The sequence below is a fragment of the Eretmochelys imbricata genome, chromosome 22, assembly GCF_965152235.1.
Source record: "Eretmochelys imbricata isolate rEreImb1 chromosome 22, rEreImb1.hap1, whole genome shotgun sequence".
Taxonomy (NCBI): domain Eukaryota; kingdom Metazoa; phylum Chordata; order Testudines; family Cheloniidae; genus Eretmochelys; species Eretmochelys imbricata.
Genome location: NC_135593.1, coordinates 5160959 through 5186263, shown reverse-complemented (window position 1 = coordinate 5186263; position 25305 = coordinate 5160959). Strand labels below are relative to the sequence as shown.

At 48.1% G+C, this 25305-nt stretch overlaps 1 protein-coding gene and 1 long non-coding RNA gene across 38 annotated transcripts in view; one reads left to right on the top strand and one right to left on the bottom strand.

Annotated features, from left to right (window-relative positions):
- Positions 1-25305, bottom strand: part of ST3GAL4 (ST3 beta-galactoside alpha-2,3-sialyltransferase 4) — a 179142-nt gene that overhangs the window by 103303 nt on the left and 50534 nt on the right. For 4 of the 37 annotated variants that reach the window (XM_077840019.1, XM_077840025.1, XM_077840016.1 and 1 more), the window contains exon 2: positions 15636-15683. The exons of 4 other annotated variants lie outside the window; for them this stretch is intronic. Coding sequence is in view for 2 of the 33 variants with exons in the window: in XM_077839988.1 (XP_077696114.1) it covers positions 3900-4030 (131 nt within the window). In the remaining 31 variants the exon portion in view is untranslated. 29 more of the 37 variants (XM_077839994.1, XM_077840021.1, XM_077840004.1 and 26 more) reach the window with 24 other exon arrangements.
- LOC144278606 (uncharacterized) lies at positions 10088-12156 on the top strand. Its single transcript, XR_013348614.1, has 2 exons — positions 10088-10286; positions 10893-12156. It is a non-coding gene; the product is annotated as an uncharacterized LOC144278606 (long non-coding RNA).

Here is a 25305-nt window from a genome sequence, read left to right as displayed (position 1 = left end):
ATGCAGACGGAAACCAGAACCACACGCAGGCTAGAGGGTGCTACAGACCAGTAGGAGGGAGACTTGTTTAGGGGTTCACATGCAACACTCCAAACTCTACAGACAATTAAGCCTCAACGCCCCTCTGGAGTAGTTCTCTGTACTTACAGATGGGGAAACTGACTTGTAGGAAAGTCAAGGGACTTGCCCGAGGTCTCACAGTGACTTAGATTGTAAGATCCTTGGAGAAAGAAGGGGCTATCTTTTTGTTTTGTGTTTGCACAGCACCCAGGATAATGGGGTCCTGGTCTATAATAGGGCTTCTACGCACTATGAAAATAAGTAGTAATAAACTCTGCAGCAAAGCAAGGAATACAAACAAGAGTCCTGCTTCGGAGTCTACTACGGTAGCTATTAGACCATTAATGCTTTTTATTTTTCTTTTCTGTGATCACTCTAGGACCATTTAAAAATATTTCAAAAGATCTGTTAATATCACCCTAAGGAGTGTGAAAACCAAAAGAATTTCTAGGTACGGTTTATTTTTCTGTCTCTGTCATTTACTTTTTGCATGAACATGACAAGTAGGCTGGTTGGCTTCCCTTCTGCTCCCTGTTTTATTGTTCAAGTCAGTTTCACATTGTAGTTTTCCTACATGAGCATGGAAAGTTTGGGTTGCAAGCACTGCAGGGGAATGCTTCTTTACTTCAGTACCTTCACTGGATCTTTAAAGGAGAAGAACACATAAATGATTCAGAGATACAGTTCTAGTTGTCTGAGCTGGAGTAAAACAGAGGGATTGGTCAACAAATTAAAAATCTAAGGAAACTCTTACTCGTGTACATGAGCATTCCTCATGTAGCTAGCTAATCAGTGCAATTACCCATGGCTCTCATTCAAACCAGCACTTAAGCATTCATCACAATCAATGGAATTTAAGCAGAAGCATACATTTTAAACTTTGGGAGACAGGTCAGTCCTTGCTTACAGACAGCCCCCCAACTTGAAGCAAATACTCACCAGCAACTACACACCACACAACAAAAACACCAACCCAGGAACCAAACCCTGCTACAAACCCTAGTGCCAACTCTGTCCACATGTCTATTCAAGGGACACCATCATAGGGCCTAATCATATCAGCCACACTATCAGAGGCTCGTTCACCTGCACATCTACCAATGTGATATATGCCATCATGTGCCAGCAATGCCCCTCTGCCATGTACATTGGCCAAACCAGACAGTCTCTATGCAAAAGAATAAATGGACACAAATCTGACATCAGGATTCAAGAACATTTCAGTCTCTCTGGTCACTCAATAACACACCTAAAAGTGGCAATTCTTCAACAAAAAAACTTCAAAAACAGACTCCAACGTGAAGCTGCAGAACTGGAATTAATTTGCAAACTGGACACCATCAAATTAGGCCTGAATAAAGACTGGGAGTGGTTGGGTCATTACAAAAGCTAAACTTAATTTCCCCAGTACTAATTTCTCCCTACTGTTACTCACACCTTCTTGTCAACTGTCTGTAATGGGCTACTCTCACCACTTCAAAAGTTATTTTTCCTCCCTTGATATCCTGCTGTTAATTGATTTATCTCCTTAGACTGACCTCACATTTGGCAAAGCAACCCCCATCCTTTCATGTACTTATATCTGCTTCTGTATTTTCACACCATGCATCTGATGAAGTGGGTTCTAACCCACGAAAGCTTATGCCCAGATAAATTTGTTTGTCTCTAAGATGCCACAAGGACTCCTTGTTATTTTAACTTAAGTGCCTTGCTGAATCGGGACCCACTTGAATAAGGATTTCCAGGACTGAGCCCTAGATATGGAGATAAATTTAACCCAAAAGTCCCTCTAGAGTTTTTCCTAATCACTGAAAGCAAGCATTGTTCAGTCAGCAATTCAGCTCTGGGTAACTGCAAACTACCAGAAGGAGCAAGGGAGAGACAGTACATGGCAATGCATACACCAGAGAAAGAAACAAAGAATGAACACTGCTGCCAGTCATCAGCAATGTCACACTCATAAATGGGCACTACCAGCAGGATATACTGTAGGCTTAAAATTCAACCCATATTGCCATTGTTCTAATCTAGACAGGAAATGAAGGTCCTTTAGATTCCAAAGGGCTCCCCCTGCCTTTGATTTAAACAAATTAGAACTCCACCACGCTGTCAGAGAATTCTATCCAAAAATGAAAGTTGCAGCGATGAAGTGATTGGAACCTGGAGTCCTTCTCTCCGGGCAGCAGCGTCTAATGTTTGAACCGACAAATGAGCAGGGCTCTCTGGGTCTATTCCTGCCTCACTGCAGCCTTGGGTCAGCAACTCAACCACGGTGCCTCAGTTTCCCCACCAACTAGACTAGAAACACCATTCATCTGCCAGTTGGAGAGCGTTGAGAGATTTAATTACAGATTTACAATGTGCTTTGAGATCCTGTAATAAAAGGGTGCTCTGGAAGTGCAATACGGTTTTTCCATCCGAATGCACAAGTTTGCCATATGGGAGACATTAGGATAATACTAAAAATAAAATAAAATACAATTGAACAAGCTGAGAGGAAATTAACATTAGAGACAGAGCAAAAGCCTGGAAAATAAATATACAAGTAGCAACTCTCTGAAAGACCAACAGGAAGTTCCTGGAAGAAAATCTGAATGGGATAAAGCATTTCACTAAAAAGCAGAACTTGCATCGTCCTTGTTAAGGCAGGATTATGGGTTCTGGGCTTTCAGGAAGAGAGGCTGTTTTTATAGCATATAGCGTAGAGATTAACTGCCGTTTCTAGCACTGCAGCCATTCAGGGCCGGTGGTCCCACCATAGGACTAGTAACAATCCAGGACTTGCTACAGAAGAGTGATATGCTGCTGTATTTTAACAAGGGTCTCCCTGTAAATGTCACACCTTAGCCTGATATAAGCCCCAGGCCCGTGCACCAAAGGTACATGCGCCGAAAGGCATGAGCTGAACTGAGGAATGGATTAGTTTCTTTTCTCTGTTTCAAGGCAAATGTTCTCAATTTTTATACAAGGAGGGAAAGCAGGAGCACTCGAAAACAAACATGCATTGAGGACGCTATGCTGGAAGTGTAACCCACACACCTCCTGGGTATGATGTTCTGTCCCATCTAGTTGCACCCAGACGAGCAAGAGAGACAGAGAGAGAGAGACTGCACTAAGCTCCAGAGGCCCCAGGTTCGATCCCACCCGCTGACGACCAGGGTCTGTCAGCATTACAGAAGCCCATGCACTCTGTACCTGAATGCACTCACTGAGCATGTGGAGAGCGTAGCCCAGGGTGCAGCGGGAGGCATTTGAAATTTGGGGGAGGGGAAGAAGAGGGAACATCATGGTTATTGCTCATCACCTCGCCCAGAAGAATATTTTTGAGCAGGCCAACAGCATGTTCAAGTGTGCCATGGTAAGTAGGCCATGTCTTCCTCCGGCCGGTGATCCACACCATATAGTCAGAGCCTGCTACAGTTACCAGCTAATGGAGTTACTCTTTAGATAAGCTATTACCAGCAGGACAGTGGGGTGGGAGGAGGTATTGTTTCATATTCTCTCTGTATATATAAAGTCTGCTGCAGTTTCCACGGTATGCATCTGATGAAGTGAGCTGTAGCTCACGAAAGCTCATGCTCAAATAAATTGGTTAGTCTCTAAGGTGCCACAAGTACTCCTTTTCTTTTCACTCAAGTGCCAGCATGATTTTCCTGCCAAAGGACCAGAGTTCAATCCTTGCTGACCATCTGTGACTGAGCCATCACCGAACGAGTGCCGGAACTCACAAATAGGGTATTATCACGCCGAAAAACAGGTCCCTACAGCTAATAAGTAACATTGCAAGTGAGCAGCAGTAGAAGGCTCTGATGCTCATGCTGTGGACTTGCACAGCTTACCTGTATATGCATCCCCAGAGCCAAGCAGCGGAAGGCCAGGTCCAAGGACGAGTCACCACACTGGAAAGCTGGAACCCCTCTCCACTTGCACCAGTAAGTGCATGAGACGGAGAATGAATAACTTCCCCCATCTCACTAACCTGCTTCCCAGCTCCTCTCACTGTACCTAGCCGTGCCCCACTGCCCAAAGACTGGAAGGGCCAGCCCCTCCCTAGCTCCCAACAGGAATTCCCCTCCCCTCCTCAGAGAGCCACAACCATCCACCCTGGAATGCATCCCCATCACTGAAGCAATGCTGCTCAGTTCTTTATCATGCAAGTGTTTCTCAGACCTCTCCCCTGCTCATTGCCCTGGCTATGAACCCGTTTAACTAGAAGAGCCAGCAGGGGCACTTCAGCTTCTGCAAAGCAAGAAACTCAACCTCTGTGCCTGGGTTTTCCCACCAATTAAAATGGGAACACCACACATCGACCACCTGGGGAGCGTGGAGAGCTTTAATTACAGATTTGCAGAGTGCTTTGAGATCCTCTAATAAAAAGGTGCTCTGGAATTGCTATGTTTTTCCCCCCTGGATGCACAAGTCTGCCATGTGGGAGACATTAGAAGTAGAATAGCCCTGGCATCATACAGCAATCTAAAGAAACCCACAAGCTGAGAGGATAATTACATTAGAGACTGATCAAAGGCCTGGAAAATAAATTCACACGTAACAACTCTCTGAAAGACCAATAGGAATTTCTTGGAAAGCCTGAATGGGATAAAGCATTTCATAAAGGAAGCAGACCATGCATGGTGCCCCACACCCCTCCATCCAGACCTGGTGCTACCGGGGCTAAGGGGACATTCACACACACCCCTGCAGATGATTTTCAAGGGCTCCAAATTATTGTTCGAAAGGGCCAAATATGTGCCAAGTTATCCAATGTTAAGCAGTGGAAGTGACAATGACATAGTCCTGGCACAGTAACCAAATTTGGCCTTTTTAAACTCAAAATCCAAGATTTGCCAGGGATCCTACTAGCTGCTTGACTCCTGGAAGGTTGTTGGTTTTTTAAATAGCAACATCCAGGGCCCCAAAATACCCACTTGCCTCACAATAATGGGACCCTAGAACTGACCCTGCCTCCATCCCCTCATCATCTCCACATAGACAACTCTGGTGTTCTGCTAAAAGACCATTCCAGTTGACCATACTAAAAGACCATGCCAGGTACATCGCATGGCATGCGGGCTGCCTAGGCATTTCCCAGATGCACCCAGTGCATTCAGCAGCTGCAAAATAATTAACACAAGAGGGGGCGTATGCTCAATAGGCAGAAGCCATTGGATTCCTCCCAATCTGACCAGAGCGTTTCCAAGAGACGGATTCCTCTGCCATCCCAAATGCTCCCAGCCCACAGGAGCTGCTTCCAAGGGGTGTGTACACTCACCACCACACACAGTCTCCTCTGCACAGCAAACGTCCTGAGTAGGCCAATCTTTTACCATCCCCAATTCTCCATGTCCCATCCAGGGGAAGCCAGAGTGATGGGTAAAGGCAGCTCCAGAGTCAGCGAACGACAAACACCTCAACAGGAGGGAAAAGGAGGAGAGAGATGTGAGACGCCCCTAGAGCTGAGCGAAATATTTCATCCAAAACCTTCTTTTCTTGACACCCGCCCCCCATCCGGCAAAAAAATGCAGATTCAGTGACCCCAAACCCCTTTCTCGAATTCGTGCCAGTTTCACCAAATCGTGCATGGTCAAAAAAGGACAAAAATTCCAAAAAAGAGTGACAACGTTTTGTTCCGACATTTTCAAACCATAAGGTTTGGAGTTCCTGAATCCACTATTTGTTTGGCAATTTTACCAAAAGATGGTTTTTGAAAAAAGTGAAACCCACTTGAAATCCAAATGAAATGTTTCATTCACACCCTCCCCTCCCCCAACCCTCCATATTTTTCTTCTTCTTTTTGTCAGACTGGCCAGTGGACTGAAAAAATCCATTATTCACTCCCCTCTCCTCCTCTCTGCCCCACCAACTGCGTTAGGACCCCCACCCCTTCTGAGATGATGACAGCACCGAGCTACAGTTTTGCTTCAAGGCTGACAGGACCCACGTCAAACCCTGAGGAAACCAAGCCCGGCTGAGGCTCTCTGCTCAGACGCTGCCAAGCCCAGCACTCGGCCCTCCCTGTGCTGCTTCAGGGGGGAGAATCACCACGGAGTCGGAGCGCGGCCTGCCCGTCACAGCCCTCGGAGAGCTGGCAAGCTACAATATGCCGCCAAAAGAGCAAACCTCTCCCACGGAATCTGTCTGCAAGCGGAGCAAGAAGTGGGGCTTCCCCCGCCCCCCCGGGCTTCACTCGGCTGCCTGCCAAAAGGCAGGGTTCTCAAGCGCAGAGCCAACACAGCCTGGGCTGCAGCCGGGCGCCCCCTCAGAGCTGGGGTGGACAGACACACTACGTCTGCCTCCTACCAGTGTTTAATTTGTGCCAAGGCTTGTCAGGCACCTCTGGGCTTGCTGCATCCGTTATGAATGTAACAAAATTGTTTGAGCCCCAGCACCTTTCATTACAAATTAAGCGCTGCCTCCTACCCAAGTTAGACCCTGGGTTCTAGGTGACATGCCAGGAGACGCGCCAGGATCTTTAACGTCTTGTTCACCAAGATCTTTCATACCAGAGAGAAGGGAAAAGGCTACAGGATCCAGGGAAGCCAGAAAGAGCACCGTGAAAAGCAGGACACAGCACCCCATTTCCACCGGGCTCCCCCCCGCCCACGCTCTCCAGCTAATCTGGCTCATCGAGCAATAAGTCCTCTCGTTTACTGATGGCCTCACGCTACCGTCCGGCAAAAGGAATCCGTCACACCACTGACATGGCTGGGCCATGATGCAGCCACCCCCGGGAACAACTCATCCAGGCTTGGGATGGATTCTTCATCACTGGCACCTGATAAATCAAGATTAGATGTTTTTCAAAGAGATCTGCTCAAGTTCAACAGGTATGAATTCAGGGGAGTCCTCTATGATACAGAGGGCCCTAGCAAATTCACAGCTGTAAAAAACACAGCACGGACCATGAAATCTGGCGTTTCCCGGGAAATCTGGCTATGGTAAGGGGGTAGCAATGCTGCCCCCCTTACTTCTGCACTGCTTCAGAGCTGGGCAGGTGGAGCGCGGCGGCTGCTGGCCAGGAGCCCAGCTCTGCAGGCAGCGCGGCCGCCAGCAGCAGCACAGAAGTGAGGATGGTGATACTGCAACCACCCGACAACAGCCTTGCAACCCCACCACCACCACCTCCCTTTGGGCTGGCAGTCCCATGGTTACACCACCGGGAAATTTCAGATTTAAATATTGGAAACCATGACATTTTAAAAATCCCCTGACTATGAAATTGACCAAAATGGGCCGTGAATGTGGTCGGGCCCTAGTTATTCAGGAGGTCTGACCAGATGATACCGATGGCCTTGGAATCTATGAAATCCCCACACATCCAGGTGCGTCGTGATCAAAGCCCCCCACTTAGTCACGATTCCGCAACACAGCAAGTGTCACAGCTGGGTGGTGGACAGCCAGACCCAGTAGTCAGAGCCAGAGTCCTCAGGAGTCAGCTGGGCAGGATCAGGAGACAAACTGGAGGTCAGAACCACCAATCCGATGCCAGGAGCCAGGCCGGGTCAGAATGCCAGGAATTCAAGCCGTGGGAGCAGAAAGCACAAGGCGCACAGTTGTTCAGACTAGTTCCTGTGCTGATGGCTAGCCCAACTTAAGCCAGCAGCGGATCAGCTAGTCCGGGACTCCACCAATAGAACTGCAGGGGCAGAGCCTCAAACTGGGCTTCATGGGTCCTAGGTAAGCAAGCATCAGCAGGCTGCCAGGTGGAGGGCTGAAGCGTGGCTATTCCTGCAGACCCAGCTTCGAAACCTGTGGGTCAGGACAGCGAGGGCATCACTCCCAGCCAATGGCTCCAGCTGCTCTGCACACAGCCACGTAGAACACTTCCGGGCACCCAGGGGGTGGGTGCTAGGGGAAGGAGGGTGGGTTTGTTCTTCGTCCACGCGAGGCCTAGGATAGCCCTTCCCACAGGAGGGCAGCTCTGGTGCTGCGTGGGGTGGGGGGCTCCCTACTCTCCCCTTGCACACCCAGGAGGCCTGCCTGCTCGATGGCCTATTCCTCTCTTTGAAAAGGGTCACTGGCAGGTCCCATCTACTCTCCAAGGTGTCACGGGACGAGCACTAACAAACATGATTGAGGCTGTCACATAGATGGTCCCACAGCAAGGGGCAGGGGCGGTGTTATTTTAAAAGGAACTCAGTGACAGACCTCTGGATCAGCCGGCATCCTCCTGAGGAGGTTGGTGCTTGACACCCTTCGGCCTTGGGATGTAGGAGAGAGACATCAGCATTCCCTGTCTCCCAACCACAGTCATGAAATCCACCCAATCAACCAAGATCAAAGGCTAATTTCTACTTCCAGAGAAGCCAAAGGCAAAACTTCCAGAGATGGCAATGGGAGCAGGGCTGTGTTGGTAACATTCAGATGATAAAACATCAGAGGCCACATTGCTACTAGAAGATGCAATATCTACAGGGGATGGATCACTTGATGGTTACCTGTTCTGTTCATTCCCTAAAGCACCTGGCATTGGCCACTGTCAGAAGACAGGATCCTGGGCTAGATGGACCATTGGTCTGACCCAGTCTGGCCGTTCTTGTGTTATCGATTAGAGACCAACAGTCAGGCCAGTTCCTGCTGCCCTTCCTCAGAGCACAAATCAGCAACTATGGATTCAGCAAAATCAGCATGTAAGTCACAGGAAGGTTCTGGCCTCATACAACTTCATTCACAACCCTTTCTAGCATAAAAATATCCTCAAAAGGACTGTCATTATGGAAAGAGACCTCCGCAGAGCTGCTGAGCAGTGACAGTTTGAAAGATGGAGCTCTTTTAAGAAGACGTGATGAGCGAGATTTTCAACACCTGGCTGGAACAAATGGCAAAATACTTCAACCCAGGACAGGGACTTTTTTTTTTCCTTTTTCTTTTTTTTTTTTTTTTAAAGTAGGGTTTTTTTGTTTTTTGAAAGTATCAGATCCCAGTGCTTGGGAAATGTTGGCTGATACTGAAAGCTTTTGCCCATGGTCTGACAAAGAGCTCTCCAGCCCTAGCATGTCATGAGGTATAAGAGTCACATCATTCTGATTACCTTCATGCCTGGATAGACATGATGGTAATGGAGACATTAGATACATAGGAGATCAGATCACATTAAATAGCAGCTGAGATGAATAAAGATCCTTGCTGAGTCCTAAACTCCACTCTTGAGCCATGGAATTAATTCCAACTTTGGTTCAAATCTCTGATAAATGTTCCGGCTGGTTCTGATTTTACCCAGACAGGTTTTCCCCCTCGACCTTGGCTGATGTCTCCAGGAAGAGAGGAGACCCCAACGGCCTCCATGGAGATGAAATAGGATGTCTCTCACTGCACGATTCAGGCAGGAGAGAAATGACTATGAGGGAGAGGAGATAGTGTCTGCTTCCTGCACAAACATCTTGGAAAATCAGCCATGCTGGGGAAAAGTAAAAAGGTAACAGTTAAGCGGGCTTTCCGTGACCCACTGCCGTTTGCAAAATTTGTCAGAACTCAGCAGCTCTTTAAAAGTATTTTACACAACTCCCACGAAGGATAGAGCACCGACCAAAAACACCCTCCCTCCTCAATCGGCATTCCGGAGCCAGATGGGAAGGTCTGAGGTTGCAACTGATCTAAAGACGAATGCTGGCTACTTAAAGAACCTCTCTGGATGTCTGTAAGAGGGACCCGGTTGTCCCAAATGAGCATGAGGGGAGAGATGGAACAAGAGTTAAAGACAGCAGAGCATGAATGCCTTGCAATGCTGCATGGAGAATTTCAGAGCAGATTGCAGGGATGGCACTGGTGGCTGGGGGAGCAATTTTAACAGGCATGGGGAGCACACTTTAATGCCACAGAAAGTTAATTCTAGTTACATCGACCCCCATGGAGTAGCTGAATCATTAGCGTTTAAAAGTTCCTGCCCACAAGCTGTAACGCATGACCAAAAAAAAAAAAAAAAAAAAGATAGGCATGATCAAAAGCCTCAGAAGAGCCATTTTCTTTAGCCAATTAGGTCATTAGTAAACACTGTAATTAAGGGCTCGGGAGAAAGCCCCTGGAACGCTAGTGAGTTTGGAACAAGCCCATTCCATTAAAGGCACATACATGGGAAATGCACACATCAGATCTTCAGACCTTTCTGGGCATCGCACAGAACCAGCCTATCACACCAGAGCCATTGGCTGCCTATGAAACGTGCAGAGCTGGGGACATCTGGAAGGCAGAAAACACTGGCACGATTCTTTGCAAGCAACGCAATCAACAGGGTCAGTGGTCCCATGCAAAGCAAAAAGGCCTCCTTTGTTCTCATGCTGGTTAATCAGGAGACTCTTGTTCAGGCAGCTTTTAGGCTCTTCCATTCTTAATCACAGGCTCATCCTCGTTTATACAGTGGCTGTGCCCACAGCTCAGGGCTATCACTTCAAAGGTCTGTTGGTCTCCCTCCCTAAGCAATGAGGAACTTCTGTTTAAGGGCATAGGAGGATGGGGGCTGTTGCAGCCTTAAGTTTTGTATTATTTTTGTATCTTATACTTCCCTGAGTCAGTTCTCTTACAAAATTAAAGCCCAAACCAAAACTAGTTATGTAACAAATAGGTACTCAAAGTTTCAAAAAACTGCTTAAAGTTTTTCCCTGTGATTGAAAACCTTTGTAATTGGATCCTAAAAAGCTGTAGATTTACTTCGACTGTAATCTGCAGTGGGCCGAATAGGCAAAAATCTGGCCATGCTCGTTTGTCTTCACTAGACAGCCACAAATAAGGCAAAAGAAAACCTACCACATTGCCTTGCTCAGACTCAATGTAGAATTAATGGCCACCAAGGCGATAAACCCGTCGGGCTTGTATAAATGGCATGTTATCTTACTTTGCAGGCTACATCTAGGAGCAACAGAATAACACTGGAGACCAACAGGTAACGAATAAGCCGACTACAATCACAAATGTCCTAAGCAGTGCCATAGATCTCTGAGTTATTGTGGGTTTCAGAGTAGCAGCCGTGTTAGTCTGTATCTGCAAAAAGAAAAGGAGGACTCGTGGCACCTTAGAGACTAACACATTTATTTGAGCATAAGCTTTCGGATGCATACAGTGGAAAATACAGTGGGGAGATTTTATATACTCAGAGAACATGAAACAATGGGTGTTACCATACAGACTATAACAATAGTGATCAGGAAAGGTGAGCTATTACCAGCAGGAGAGTGGTGGTTGGGGGCAGGGGGTGGTGGAAAACTTTTGTAGTGATAATCAAGGTGGGCCATTTCCAGCAGTTGACAAGAACAAAAAAACTTCAAAAACAGATTCCAATGAGAGACTGGAATTAATTTGCAAACTGGATACAATTAACTTAGGCTTCAATAAAGACTGGGGGTGGATATGTCATTACATAAAGTAAAACTATTTCCCTTTGTTTATTTCCCTCCCTACTGTTCTTGTCAACTGCTGGAAATGGCCCACCTTGATTATCACTACAAAAGGTGTCCCCCCCTCCCCCCACGCTGGTAATAGCTCATCTTACCTGATCATTCTTGTTACAGTCTGTATGGTAACACCCATTGTTTCATGTTCTCTGTGTATAAAAAGGTTTCAGAGTAGCAGCCCTGTTAGTCTGTATTAGCAAAAAGAAAAGGAGTACTTGTGACACCTTAGAGACTAACCAGTTTATTTGAGCATAAGCTTTGCATCCGATGATGTGAGCTGTAGCTCACGAAAGCTTATGCTCAAATAAATTTGTTCGTCTCTAAGGTGCCACAAGTCCTCCTGTTCTTTTTGAGTTATTATGCTTAGGGACATTATGGCGACAGGACTTTACCAGTAAATATGTGCATACATGATAACAATTTTCACCAGAACGATTATAAAGATACTGATGAAAAATGCAACATATTTCTTGGAATAAAGAGGCAATGCTGTTGAGCAGTCTCTTAAATTGTTAGTACAGTTCCAGCTGAAGATTGGTAAGGTACCCTGGGAAACTGAGATAAACCAATACGAAGGAAAACCCTGTACTTTTTATCGGCACCATAAGGCCTCCTTTTAGTCATAGTCAAATATCTCTCGATGGCTCCGGCTAACAAATGAAACGTGCAAGCTCCTAGCTCATATAACTATAAAATAAATCAGTTGGCACATAAATATTGTACTTACATTTCAGTCATTGTCCATAGGAAATTTTCGTTTGTACTGACTACATTAATGCTTTTTATGTCGCCTGTTGTAAAACTAGGCAAATATCTAGATGAGTTGATGTACCCCCGTGTAGCGGGGCAGTGCTCCGCTCCTGGGAGAAAGGGTAGGCTGACTGGGGAAGTGGCCGCAGCTGGGGCCACACCTAATCAGGCCACAGCAGGCCCTGATAAAAGCTCTAAGGGAGGAGCTGAATCACTCTGGCTAGCCTTGGAGAGAGAAGGGCCTGGCTGGCTGGGAATGGAGGGTAACTGACGCGGAGCAGGGCTGGGGAAAAGGCCAGAGGAGCTGGGGAGCTCCAGCCTGGCAACTCCACAGGCTGAAGCCTTGTTTAAGGCCTAAAGAGGCACCGGGGTGAAGAGGTGTAACCTGGGGATAGGCAGAGACAGCTGGTCCAACCCCCCCTTGCCGATGATGAGTGCCCATGACAGACTGCAGTTTGCCCCAGAGAAAGGGGGCTAGATGACGACTGGCAGTAGCCACTGAGGCAAGTTGGGCATAGGGGTTGGGGGTTCCCCTGGGAGGGGAGACCCAGAATGTGGGGGTACTGCTGGGGGCAGAACCTCAAGGTAAAGGGCACCAGGGTCCAGGAGCGACATGGGGGCCTGAGGCAGGAGAGACACCGGCCGGCAGGAGCCGCTCAGAGACTGGAAATCCTAATTCCCAGACGACCAGCACACCTTTATGTATCCCTGGGGGTATATATACCCCTGGTTGAGAACCACTGATCTAGGCCATCCAAAAGTAGCCCTTGAATCCCTCTTCAATCATTCCCTCTTCCACTTCAGCTGGGCCTTTAAGTTTCTCCCCAGGCCCTCTGCATTAGGGCTTTAATCACCGTAACTTCAGTAATTTCTCGTTATTTAATGTTGTAAAGCATCTCGGGTTACAGCTGGTATAAAAGTAAAATGTAAAAAGTGTTAAATAAAAACACAAATAATTCTTCAGGTCCCCTCGAATGTAATGAGAAACAAAACCAAAAACCAAACAAATGTAACTCTGCTTTTGGAGGGACAGCTACAAAATATCGCCAAACAGGTAACCCCCCCCCCCCCAATGTTTTTGTTAATCTTGTTGATCATTTCTGAAGCCCATTGTACGGAAGAAATAATTCCTCAAAGTGGGAAAAAGTGTTTCTGGATGACAAACGCGCTTGCCCATGACACCTAATAAAGGATGGCTACCTACAAACCCGTTTCACTGAAGAAAAAAAAAAGATTTCAGTCAGTTATCGCTATTCCCTAAAATCCAGGGCAGTTCTCCAATCCCCATGTCCTGGTTTACATGTTCAACTTTTAAAAAGTTTATTTCATATGATGAAAAACTGTGCGTGTAGCAAAAGAACATGACAAAAATGACAGCTTTAAACTGAGAAAAGAAAGTCAGGAAGGAGGGGGGCAGAATGGGGAGGGAGTGAACTTGGCACTGCTAATGGAAAGGCTACAGACTCATCTCTGAACTTCAGCTGTCACAAAGCTGTGGATTGTCTCGTTTAAATGTTTTATTCTCTTTATTGCAAAAGCCATTAATTGGGGGGTTCATACTGTGTCTTAAATGTTAACGCTCTCTTTGCATTTACAAGTAGGGCAGTCTTCGGTCGGGTTTTTTTGTATTCTAGTCAATTCACTTAGGCAAAAAACTCTAAAAAGCAAACAGACAAACTTATCTTGGGATAAGTCCCCAACCCAAGAGCAATTCTGTAGCAGCAGCAAATGTTAGAAGTTTTTCCATTGGCAGTTGCTGCTATAGCAAAAAGGTTTAAGTAACACACACTCAGTAAATTTCAATCTCTAAGAAATTAAGAGCCGCAAAGAATAGTTTCAGAGATGCTACAGGGAGGGGTGAGAGGAAGGATGACTCTGGGGTCAAGGCACTAGACTGGGACTCAGGAGATTTGGACTCAAACATCCAGCTCTGCTCCTGACTTCATGTGTGACCTTGGGCAAGTCACCTTCTCCCTCTGCACCTCAGTTCCCCATACGGAAACACTCTTTTCCTCAACACTTGAACTTGTGGTATAGTCAAATATGGACTGTCCTTGTGATGGAGAAGCTTTCACACCAAGTGAGTACACGCAATAGAAGCGCCAAAAAGATGATAAATAGTTAGAAGTTTGGTTACCCTTTTTAACATATGCAGAAGGGGAGGGCTCCCCAGCCAGCAAGCCAGAACCTTACCTGGATTCTTTGAATATTAACCTGATCCTGAATAAGTCATGTATGATATAGTATGTTAAAAGTTTTACTGTAACTGTGCCTTATTAGCAGCTGCCTTTTTTCAATATCTCCCTTGCCCTGGCTCCAGCCACATCATCCCCACCCCTAACACCTCCCGACTTCAGGCTCCTGGCCTGCAACACCTTACACAGCTCTGCCTCTCTTCTCCTCCGGATGCCAGTTTCATCAGCTTCTCACGTACTCTCCCACACTGACCCTCACTCCCAGAACACCCGCCCTGAGCCGTTCCGCAAAGCCCCCTTCAGATCTGCCCTCCAGATCCAACTCTGCATCAACATCTTTGAGAGATCGGTCCATTCATGATGGCTCAGCTGAGGGCCAGGTGAGAAGAGTTGACACATGTCATTGATAACTGTTCTTACAAGAAAATCTATATACTTATGTTACCTTCAAAAATCTACATTCAAAGAACACAATCAGGCTTGCAAAGTCAAGTCCTCAAAAGCTAGGAGAGATCAGAAGTGAGGCTGTCCATTATGACAGTCTTTAATTACACGATCACAGACAATTTTTCCACATGACACCTGCCTCATTCAGTGCATAGGATGGACTCGCCCTGGGGATGAACCAGGGTTGAGCAGTGAAGGAGAACACTGTCTATAGGCCCCTTGTCTCATTTGTTGCAGAAGTTGGAAGGTGCACAATGAATAAGGCGGGGTTGGGAGGAAAGAAAGGACGGTCTCTTGGCTAAAGGAAAGTGACTCTGCTGTAGAGATCCTGTGCGATGCTGCGCAAGTAACATGAACCAAAGTTTTCACAGGCCACCGTGTGGTCCTCATCTGCTGGGGGCACAAAGTGAGTCGCCTGTGGTCTGAGCTGCAGACATGCTGAGCACTCAAACCTGTGGTAGACAGGAGCTCTGCTCTGATGTGCTATAAAATGCTAAGGACTCGCTTCTCACACTGGACACCCAAGATTAGATAACAAGTGACAATTTTGGCTTCAATCACTGGGTCTCAGCGTCCATCTTTAAAATGCAGATAACACACCACTTTCCCTCTCAAAGGGTATTGTGAAGATAGTTCCGTACAAACACTGAACTGGCTTCAATTCATTAAGGAGAGCACCATGGAAAAGCCCACGAGGAAATTAATAATTCTGTATTCCAGGCAGGGTTTGGATGGTAGACAGTAAATAATGCATAGGGCCACACAGTGAATGAGGAGGATAAAAAGAAATATAAATAGCTACCCAGTCAGTGAGCACTGTCCATCCTGTTCAGCGAAGGAGGCAGAGGACCTGTGGAGCGGAAAAACAGTGTGCAATCATGTAATTAAAACCGATCACAATGCATACACACAAGTGGGTCAAATTAAGGCAGCACAGACAACCTTTATTCTGGTATGTGACTTTTCAGAGGTTGACTTTGCAACCTAAACATTCTTTTAGCATATTTTTATTACATCCAAAAACTAAGCGAGACAGTCAAAACCTCTCTCTCAAACATCAGTGCTGCCTAGTGGCCAGAGCCTTGGGCTTTAAGTCTGGAGATTCACAACTGCGCCACGGGCTTTCTGGGTGATCTTGCGCAAGTCTCGTTGTCACCATGTGCCTCAGTTTCCCCATCTGTATTTCAGGGATAATGATGTTTACTTTCTTTGCAAAGCCCTCTGAGATCCATGGATAAGAGCTAGGTATCATCATCATCATCATTATTATTATTATTAGAGAAGGTGTTGGATCAATGTATTCCATCCTGTTTAGGAATGAAAGCACAGACTAAGGCCTGGTCTACACTACGAAATTAGTTAGAAATTAATTAATTAAGAAATTAATTGGGGAGGGGAGAGCCTTTGTCTGCAGTGCGTAATGGGATTAGTCTACACTTATCAGCTCACAGCAGGTAAAAGTGCTGCCCAGGGAAAGTCTTGGTTATAGACTCTATTTAGGAACCCCACCCCATTTCATGCTCTGTGAGACCAAGCGTCAAGCTGCCCTCTTCTATGAGTGAGTAGCACCCACCTGCCCTATATGGTGAAAAGAAGCCACTCTAAGAGACATTCCCGGGCAACATGTGCCATGGATATCTCCAGCCTTAAAATATCCCCACCTGGATGCCTCAGCATTTCCTGCTAGGGTAGGAAGCAGAAATGCAGAAATCTGCATCTGAAGAAGTGGGTTTTTTACCCACAAAGCTTCTGTCCAAATAAATCTGTTAGTCTTTAAGGTGCCACCGGACCCCTAGAAATTTCACCAAATAGCCCAGTCCCCAATCCAATTTTCACAGCAAAGTGGTACAGGAAACACTACTTAACATTGCAAAGCTCCTTCCCTCCCCAGCATTCAAGGCAGCTCATAAACACGATCTGGTTTAGCTCTACAACCACCGCTGCAAGTTAGTGCAGCACTATGATCTTTGTTTTTAAAATGGGGAATCTGGCCTAAGTCCTTTCACTTCTGTGCCTCAAAGTAACACAGGGAGCCAGGTAAAGGAACCCCTGTCTTCCATCTCTCCCCAGTCGTCTCCTCCCACTGCTGCATCATGCCACCTTAAGGCTTGAATTCAGCAGCGTATCCCTTGAGGGTCTCCAGTCAAAGCCGTATTCTGAGAACACCAGCCTGCATTGCCATACCCTGGCAAGAAACGCATGGGCTATCGCGCTGGTACTGAGCCGCTGGTCACCTGCACAGTTGTGGCCAGCAAGGAGGCTGTAGGGTAACGTAACCCCAACTCTAGCCATCCAGGATTAAAATGCACGATGGGAGGCAGGGGAACTCTAGGGGAAGGAAGGGCGGGGGTGTTTGGGGTTCAGATCCTCGGCAGCATCTTGCCATAAAGCATTTGAGAGGAACCGTCAGTCCCAAGAGAATTAGTCTTCAGGGGGACAGACACTGAAGCAACATCAGCCTGACTATTGGCACCACTCTACGCTGTTAAGTGAGAGACACCCATCACACAGCCTGGAGAGATGGCAAAGACCTATTTGGACACGCAGCGTGCCCCCTATGGGCCAACGCTGGATGGTTCTTTAGTGGACTGGGCATTTTCCAGGGCTTTGCCCAGCTAGGTTTTCAAGGCCCCAAAAGACAGGCCTTTCCCTCAGCAGCCTATGCCACAGGCTCATACTGTCCCTGTACAGTCAGCGGGCAGGGAAAACCACCATGTGGAACAAGGAGCGTGTGCCAAGGGACCCACTAGCACCGTAATGCCATAACCCTCCCTCTCCCCTGCCCCTCCGCACAGCAGGCAGGGGGGATGGAGAGGGAAGAAAAGCAAAACCTACAACAAAACCACAGAATGGGAATAATGTGAAGCCACCACTTTTACGTGGCAAGCGCCCAGAGGAGCAGTCACTCAGGAACGCCACTGCTCCGCAGACTCCCACCCTCCTCTCCACAGACAGGGGAGCAGGGCCTGGGTGTGTGGGACATACAAACCTCTCCAAAGAGCAGCCAGGGGAAGGGGGGGGGCACCACGGATCGGCAATGGGCTACCAACTCCAACAAAACCCAGCCCAGGACTGGCTTTGTTTAGTGCCGGGCAGCTTGGTCCAGGACTCAGGCTCCTAACCACTGTTGACAAAGCCCTGGCTGGGATGATTTAGTTGGGGTTAGTCCTGCTTTGAGCTGGGGGTTGGACTAGAGCCTCCTGAGGTCTCTTCCCACCCTGATCTTCTGTGATTCTGTGTTGTAATACACGTAATACTACCACTGCTCTCTCCCACAGCAGGTCTCTGGCCTGAGACACAAATTAAGGGGGCTCAGGACACTGAAAGTACCAGAATTAGACCTCCGGGTCAGGCCCTGACATCCCCAGGATGTCCCCTCTGCAGTCCCATGGCATCCAGACACATTAAAAAAACCCACACAGATAACTCAGCCATTATCGGCAGCCCTGGCACAGAGCCAAGGGAGATACACAGAACTAGTGAGGGCGGGGGCGGGCGCGGGGGCATCACTGGCAACACCTAACTGCAGCAACCCTCACCACCTGGTGCTTGAAGCCATTTTACAGCAACGGCTAAAACAGAGCAACCAGATGTCCTGATTTTATAGGGACAGTCCCAATTTTCGGGTCTTTTACTTATATTGGCTCCTATTACCCGCCCCCCCCCCCCCCGTCCCGATTTTTCACGCTTTGCTGTCTAGTCACCCTGCGCTAAAATCACACCGTGCCCAGCTCAGGGCAGGCCAGGGACTGAGAACTCTCCAGGGGAGACTCCTGGCACAGACCCTTGACATTGTGCTTCATGCCTTGCAGCCCCCTCTGCAGGGGAAGGAAACAGCACAGCCTCAAGTCTCACCGCTGAAGAATACAGTCCCGGCCAGCATCTGGCCCTCCCTCAGCCATCGGCTGGATCGAGGCCCAATCCTTTCCAAGCAGGAAGGAAGAGAGGGGCCTGGAGTCCTGGGCAGGGAAAACCCAGATGCACACGAAACAAAAGCAGGAAATGCGACTGAACTGAACATGGCTCAGGGAAATAATCTCCTTACCACTGCCACAATTAACCGTTGTTTTATGAGCAGCTTAACTGTCCCTGCCCGGGCTTTAGGCTGTTAAGTTTGGCTCTGAAAAAGGGAGAGAGAGATTTGTAGGCCAAGGCCCAAAACAAACTAAGAATTGGTGACATTTCACATAGAGAAGAGTAAAATAAAGTGGGTTGAAGGAAGCGGGATGAGAGTTCTACCAGGCTCCAGGAACCCAGTTCCGCCACCACTCTGACAAGGAGCAGACAGAGAGCTGTGGATGGAGAAATTTATCGTCCACTGCATTACATGCAAAACCCAGCTGGTAACCACAGGGCCTGGACTGGATCCCCGCTCTGGAGGAGACACGACACCGCTGACAGCGCACGTATTTCAAGCTGGTACGTACATTCTCTGTGGCCTGTCGGGATTCCAAGGGAACCCCAGGATTAGGGGAACCACACACGGCGTGCAAGATCAGGGCCTGGAAGAGCTGAGCACTTCGTTCCAGGTCTTCAGTCAGCAAAAAATGTATATCGCGGGGTTCTGCTCGCAGACCACGAGAGAATGTAAGGGCAAATGCCCAGCTGCTGTAAACAGGAGCAGCTGCACTGAAGTCTGGCGAGCTTTGGTACTTACACAGCCCCCATTACCATAGGGTTGCCAGTTGAAAAGGGACCCTGGTGACTCCGGTCAGCACCGCTGACCAGGCTGTCAAAAGTCCGGTTGGTGGTGCAGATAGGTTCCCTATCCGGCCCTGTGCGACGCCCGGGAAGCTGCTGGCACCTCTCTCTGGCTCCTAGGTGGAGGGACAGCCATGGGGGCTCTGCCCGCTGCCCCTAGCGCCATCTCAGCAGCTCCTATTGGCCAGGAACTGTGGCCCCTCAATCTTTACTGTATTTAGCCTCACAACACCCCTGCAAGGTAGGTCCTGGCTATTAACCCCTTTTTACAGCTGGAGAACTCAGGCATGGAGAGACTAAGGGTATGTCTACACAGCAGCTAGACAACCGTGGGGCTGGCCTCCGCTAGCCAACTCAGGCTCGCGGGGCTGTTTCATTGCTGTGTAGACTTTTAGGCTCAGACTGGCGCCCAGGCTCTAGGACACTGCAGGGTGGGAGGGTCCCAGAGCTCGGGCTCCAGCCCAATCCCCGAAGTCTACACAGGAATTAAACAGCCTGGCAGCACCAGCCCTGCAAGCCTGAGTCAGCTAGCATCAGCCAGACGTGGGTTTTTCTTTGCTGCATAGACATACTCTAAGTGGCTTGCCCAAGGTCACACAGAGAGTATGTGACAGAACCCAGGTCTCCTGAATGATCAGTTAGTGCCTTAGCCATTGGACTGACTTCCCTCTTTCGTAATTCAACTGAGCTATACCAGTTTATACTAGCTGGGGGTCTAAGCCACAGAGCTCACGGATAACAAGGAGCTTGCACATTTAGGGATTAAAAGCCTCTGATTTGGAGAGCAGTCAACAGTAGCTGGAGACAACGCTCTAGGGAGTTTATACCCATAATATTTTAGTGGTGAACGAAGATTCCCACCATCTGATGCACTGTTTGAGGTGTCTATGTCAAATGAGCTTAGGAGGGCTCCCTAGGAGAGCTGGGAAAAAAATATGATTTTTTTTGCAGTTGTTTCTTTTTAAATTTCTGCAAAAGTTTTCATTTTCCGCTGAAAAACCAAACCATGAACATTTCCGGTTTTGGCTTTAGGGGTTCCTTCCCCTCTCCCCGTTCTCACTCTTTTCTCCCCATCTTTTCCAGTGGCACAATGGAGAAAAGGGAGAAGAAAACACAAACACTTTTCAGGTTTATATATATGTAAAAAAACTTAGTTTTTCAGGGAAAAACCAGAACGTTTCCTTTCTTCGGAAAGAGGCGGCATTATGTTGAAAAATATCTGAGCAAAGCACGTCAAGCAGCCCTGGCACCTAGTGGCTGGGTATCCACGCCCTAGCTGGCAGGCTCAACAGGGAGGCCAAGTTATGAGGAGTAAACTCCCCCAGGCTGGAGGGCTTCATTAGGAGCTGCAGAAGTGGGTGAGGCGCACTGCAGCCGGGGGGAAGCTTGTCCTGCCACTGCCCGGGCTATACCACTCCTCTGGCTATACAGAGGACTTTGGATCTTCAGTGCTTCTTTAGCAATGAATGATGCAAGCTGGCAGGCAGAGTTGTAGGAGAGAGATCTTTATTAGGTATGCCAAGAGGCCAGTGTTACATGCGGAAGCTCTCCCAAAACCTGACCTTTTCTCTTCCCAGTTCCACTCACCACTCTACATTCAGGGCTTCTGAGCCCACACACCGTGGCCAGCACAAAATTCACTTCGAGGAACTGAGAAGCAGCCTGCGGTAGGGCCGTAACCCCAGTAGAAGAGTTTCTCCAGAATACAGAAATCTGATTTACAGCCTGTAAACTCTGGGTGCCCTGCAAGTGACATTTGCACCAACACCACTCGTGCTGGGAGGTGGCATAAAAAGATGAGGGTGAGGGAGAGAGATGGGAGGGTTGGAGAAGTAGGTTGGGCATTTGTGATAACGCACAGCCTTGCCAGGTCTCCAGTGTGCGACGCTGCTCTGCAACCGGAGGTGACATGAGAAGATGCTGCACACCCCTCTACCACCTGCACCTTTCTCCCGAAGCTTGACATGTTTTCCCAGGTTCATCCTACAGGAGGCACTCTTGTGCTTGGTGTTTTTCTTAAGGATCTAGTGGACCCTGCAGCCTAACCCATAGTCACACAACTATGTGCATTCAACACAGCCAAAAAGCCTCATTTCACACCCCTCACCTTAGCGCAGATAAAACAACACAGGATGCTTTGACCTCCATGCAAGCAGGGCCAGTTCACAGCTCCAAAGGAAGGAGTATGTGAGTTCTGCTCTGCTCTGCTCCATGGACGGAATTTGCCAGCTGCACACAACAAACTTGAATGAAGATGATAAATCTTCTCAAGGGGTGGGGTGGAGGGGAGGAGCTTGCACAGATTAGAATCATGTGGGGTCTTCGCAGTCTAGAACTGGTGGAACGAGAAGTGAAACAGAGACTGACCCAAAAGGGGAAACCAGTGAGTATCTGGGGGGAGAGAGCTGGGCGGAGGAAGAGGCTGCTTCCTGGCCTAGCAACACAGGAGAGGAGAACCTAAGCTGGGGTCTCTGTTGCCTTGTGCCCCCTGAACCAGAGGGACCATCTATTGAGTTCTCTTCCCCCACCAACAATACTTCTTTGTCCTCCCATATAACACCGCCTTTCCAGCGATCTCTACACAGAGACTGGCCCAAGGTCACACAGCAGAGCAGTGGCAGGATCCCTGGCTCCCAATCCCTCTTGCTCTAGCCACTAGGTAGCACTTCCACCAGCTGCTGCCTGGACAGCAGAATGAACAGAACACGAGAAGCGGGCTCAGAGGGTATTTTCACCTGCAGGGACTGATGCCCCCGTGGCATCCAGAGAACAGACACAGCATGGCTCACTTCCCCCACTCACTGCTCCCTAGTGCCATAAGTCATTGCCCTGGAGGGACCGTCCGTAGGGGGAGAGAGGATTCAGATGCCATTTCCCCCTTGGTCTCCCTGCTGAGAGGTCCCCATTAGTGCCACAGATACCTGTCCTCAGGGAGCCAGAATCCCAGCTATGAGATGCTTGAGGGCATCTGCTCACTACTAGCCTGAGCTAGATTTGAACCCCTAGCCTGCAGTAGGGGTCAGAAGACTACCCCAGACTGGGGCTCAGGCAGGGTCTCATCTGCAGGCTTCACCAGCAGGTCGTAATGAGGGTGTGAGGGAGTGGATGTGCCACTGGCAGCAACAGCGGCCCCCGCCCCCCCCGTCCCCTCCCCATGACCTCCCTTCCTCTCCTGCCACGGCAGGTACTGGGCCTGGTGCCAGAGCCCCACGGACATTATTAACGAGACCAACACCAGCGGGAGAGCATGAAGAGCTGGGCAGGTGCCAGCAACGTTCTGGCCTGAATGCATCTGATGAAGTGGGCTGTAGCTCACGAAAGCTTATGGGTTAGTCTCTAAGGTGCCACAAGTCCTCCTGTTCTTTTTGCGAATACAGACTAACACGGCTGCTCCTCTGAAACCTGCCATTCTGGCCTTGCGTGCCATGGAGCTGGAGGGAGCAGCTGGCACAGAGGCTGCTGTAACCTTAGCTCCGCAGGCAGGAAGCCCCACGGTCCGTTCGTCAGGCCGAGTAGGTAGGGCCCAGGGAAGGGAATCTGGCTGCACTCAGAGGGAGTCAAGAGAGCTCAGACACTCCATACTGCTTAGGTCAGGCCCCATATGACTGTACTGCCGGCCCTACGCGTTGATAAATCATGAATCAAGGGTCCTCCCGCACAAACCTTGACATTGGCTTAAAGATCATGAGATTTTAAAGTGTATTTATACATTTGAGGGTTTCCATTTGCCTGCTGCTTTTTGAGCCTTTGTGGGTCACATTTCTCAAGCTTTTCTCTGCAACCACAAGGGTTAGAGATTGTTTTCCTTTTCTTTTAAAAAGCAAACTCACGATCACACGACTCCAGAAGCAGGAGCATTCCAAGAAAAAAAAAAGAAAAAAAGCCTTCAACTAGTGTGAAACTCACTCTCAAATTGTGAGAGCTGGCAACAATGAACTAAACACACACACAAAGCATCCTGGTTTTCCACACCATGACCCATGTTCCAGGAAATTTTCAGGGCACCTGAGAAGTCCTGTTTTTCATTTCAAGCAACATTCTTTCAAGATTCAGAGTAACAGCCGTGTTAGTCTGTATTCGCAAAAAGAAAAGGAGTACTTGTGGCACCTTAGAGACTAACCAGTTTATTTGAGCATGAGCTTTCGTGAGCTACAGCTCACTTCATCAGATACATACCGTGGAAACTGCAGCAGACTTTATATATACACAGAGAATATGAAACAATACCTCCTCCCACCCCACTGTCCTGCTGGTAATAGCTTATCTAAAGTAATCGTCAGGTTAGGCCATTTCCAGCACAAATCCAGGTTTTCTCACCCTCCACCCCCCCACACAAATTCACTCTCCTGCTGGTGATAGCCCATCCAAAGTGACAACTCTTTACACAATGTGCATGATAATGAAGTTAGGCCATTTCCTGCACAAATCCAGGTTCTCTCACTCCCTCACCCCCCTCCAAAAACCCACCCCCATACACACACAGACTCACTCTCCTGCTGGTAATAGCTCGTCCAAACTGACCACTCTCCAAGTTTAAATCCAAGTTAAACCAGAACATCTGGGGGGGGGGGGGGAGGAAAAAACAAGAGGAAATAGGCTACCTTGCATAATGACTTAGCCACTCCCAGTCTCTATTTAAGCCTAAATTAATAGTATCCAATTTGCAAATGAATTCCAATTCAGCAGTTTCTCGCTGGAGTCTGGATTTGAAGTTTTTTTGTTTTAAGATAGCGACCTTCATGTCTGTGATTGCGTGACCAGAGAGATTGAAGTGTTCTCCGACTGGTTTATGAATGTTATAATTCTTGACATCTGATTTGTGTCCATTTATTCTTTTACGTAGAGACTGTCCAGTTTGACCAATGTACATGGCAGAGGGGCATTGCTGGCACATGATGGCATAAATCACATTGGTGGATGTGCAGGTGAACGAGCCTCTGATAGTGTGGCTGATGTTATTAGGCCCTGTGATGGTGTCCCCTGAATAGATATGTGGGCACAATTGGCAACGGGCTTTGTTGCAAGGATAAGTTCCTGGGTTAGTGGTTCTGTTGTGTGGTATGTGGTTGTTGGTGAGTATTTGCTTCAGGTTGCGGGGCTGTCTGTAGGCAAGGACTGGCCTGTCTCCCAAGATTTGTGAGAGTGTTGGGTCATCCTTTAGGATAGGTTGTAGATCCTTAATAATGCGTTGGAGGGGTTTTAGTTGGGGGCTGAAGGTGACGGCTAGTGGCGTTCTGTTATTTTCTTTGTTAGGCCTGTCCTGTAGTAGGTAACTTCTGGGAACTCTTCTGGCTCTATCAATCTGTTTCTTTACTTCCGCAGGTGGGTATTGTAGTTGTAAGAAAGCTTGACAGAGATCTTGTAGGTGTTTGTCTCTGTCTGAGGGGTTGGAGCAAATGCGGTTGTATCGCAGAGCTTGGCTGTAGACGATGGATCGTGTGGTGTGGTCAGGGTGAAAGCTGGAGGCATGCAGGTAGGAATAGCGGTCAGTAGGTTTCCGGTATAGGGTGGTGTTTATGTGACCATTGTTTATTAGCACTGTAGTGTCCAGGAAGTGGATCTCTTGTGTGGACTGGACCAGGCTGAGGTTGATGGTGGGATGGAAATTGTTGAAATCATGGTGGAATTCCTCAAGGGCTTCTTTTCCATGGGTCCAGATGATGAAGATGTCATCAATATAGCGCAAGTAGAGTAGGGGCTTTAGGGGACGAGAGCTGAGGAAGCGTTGTTCTAAATCAGCCATAAAAATGTTGGCATACTGTGGGGCCATG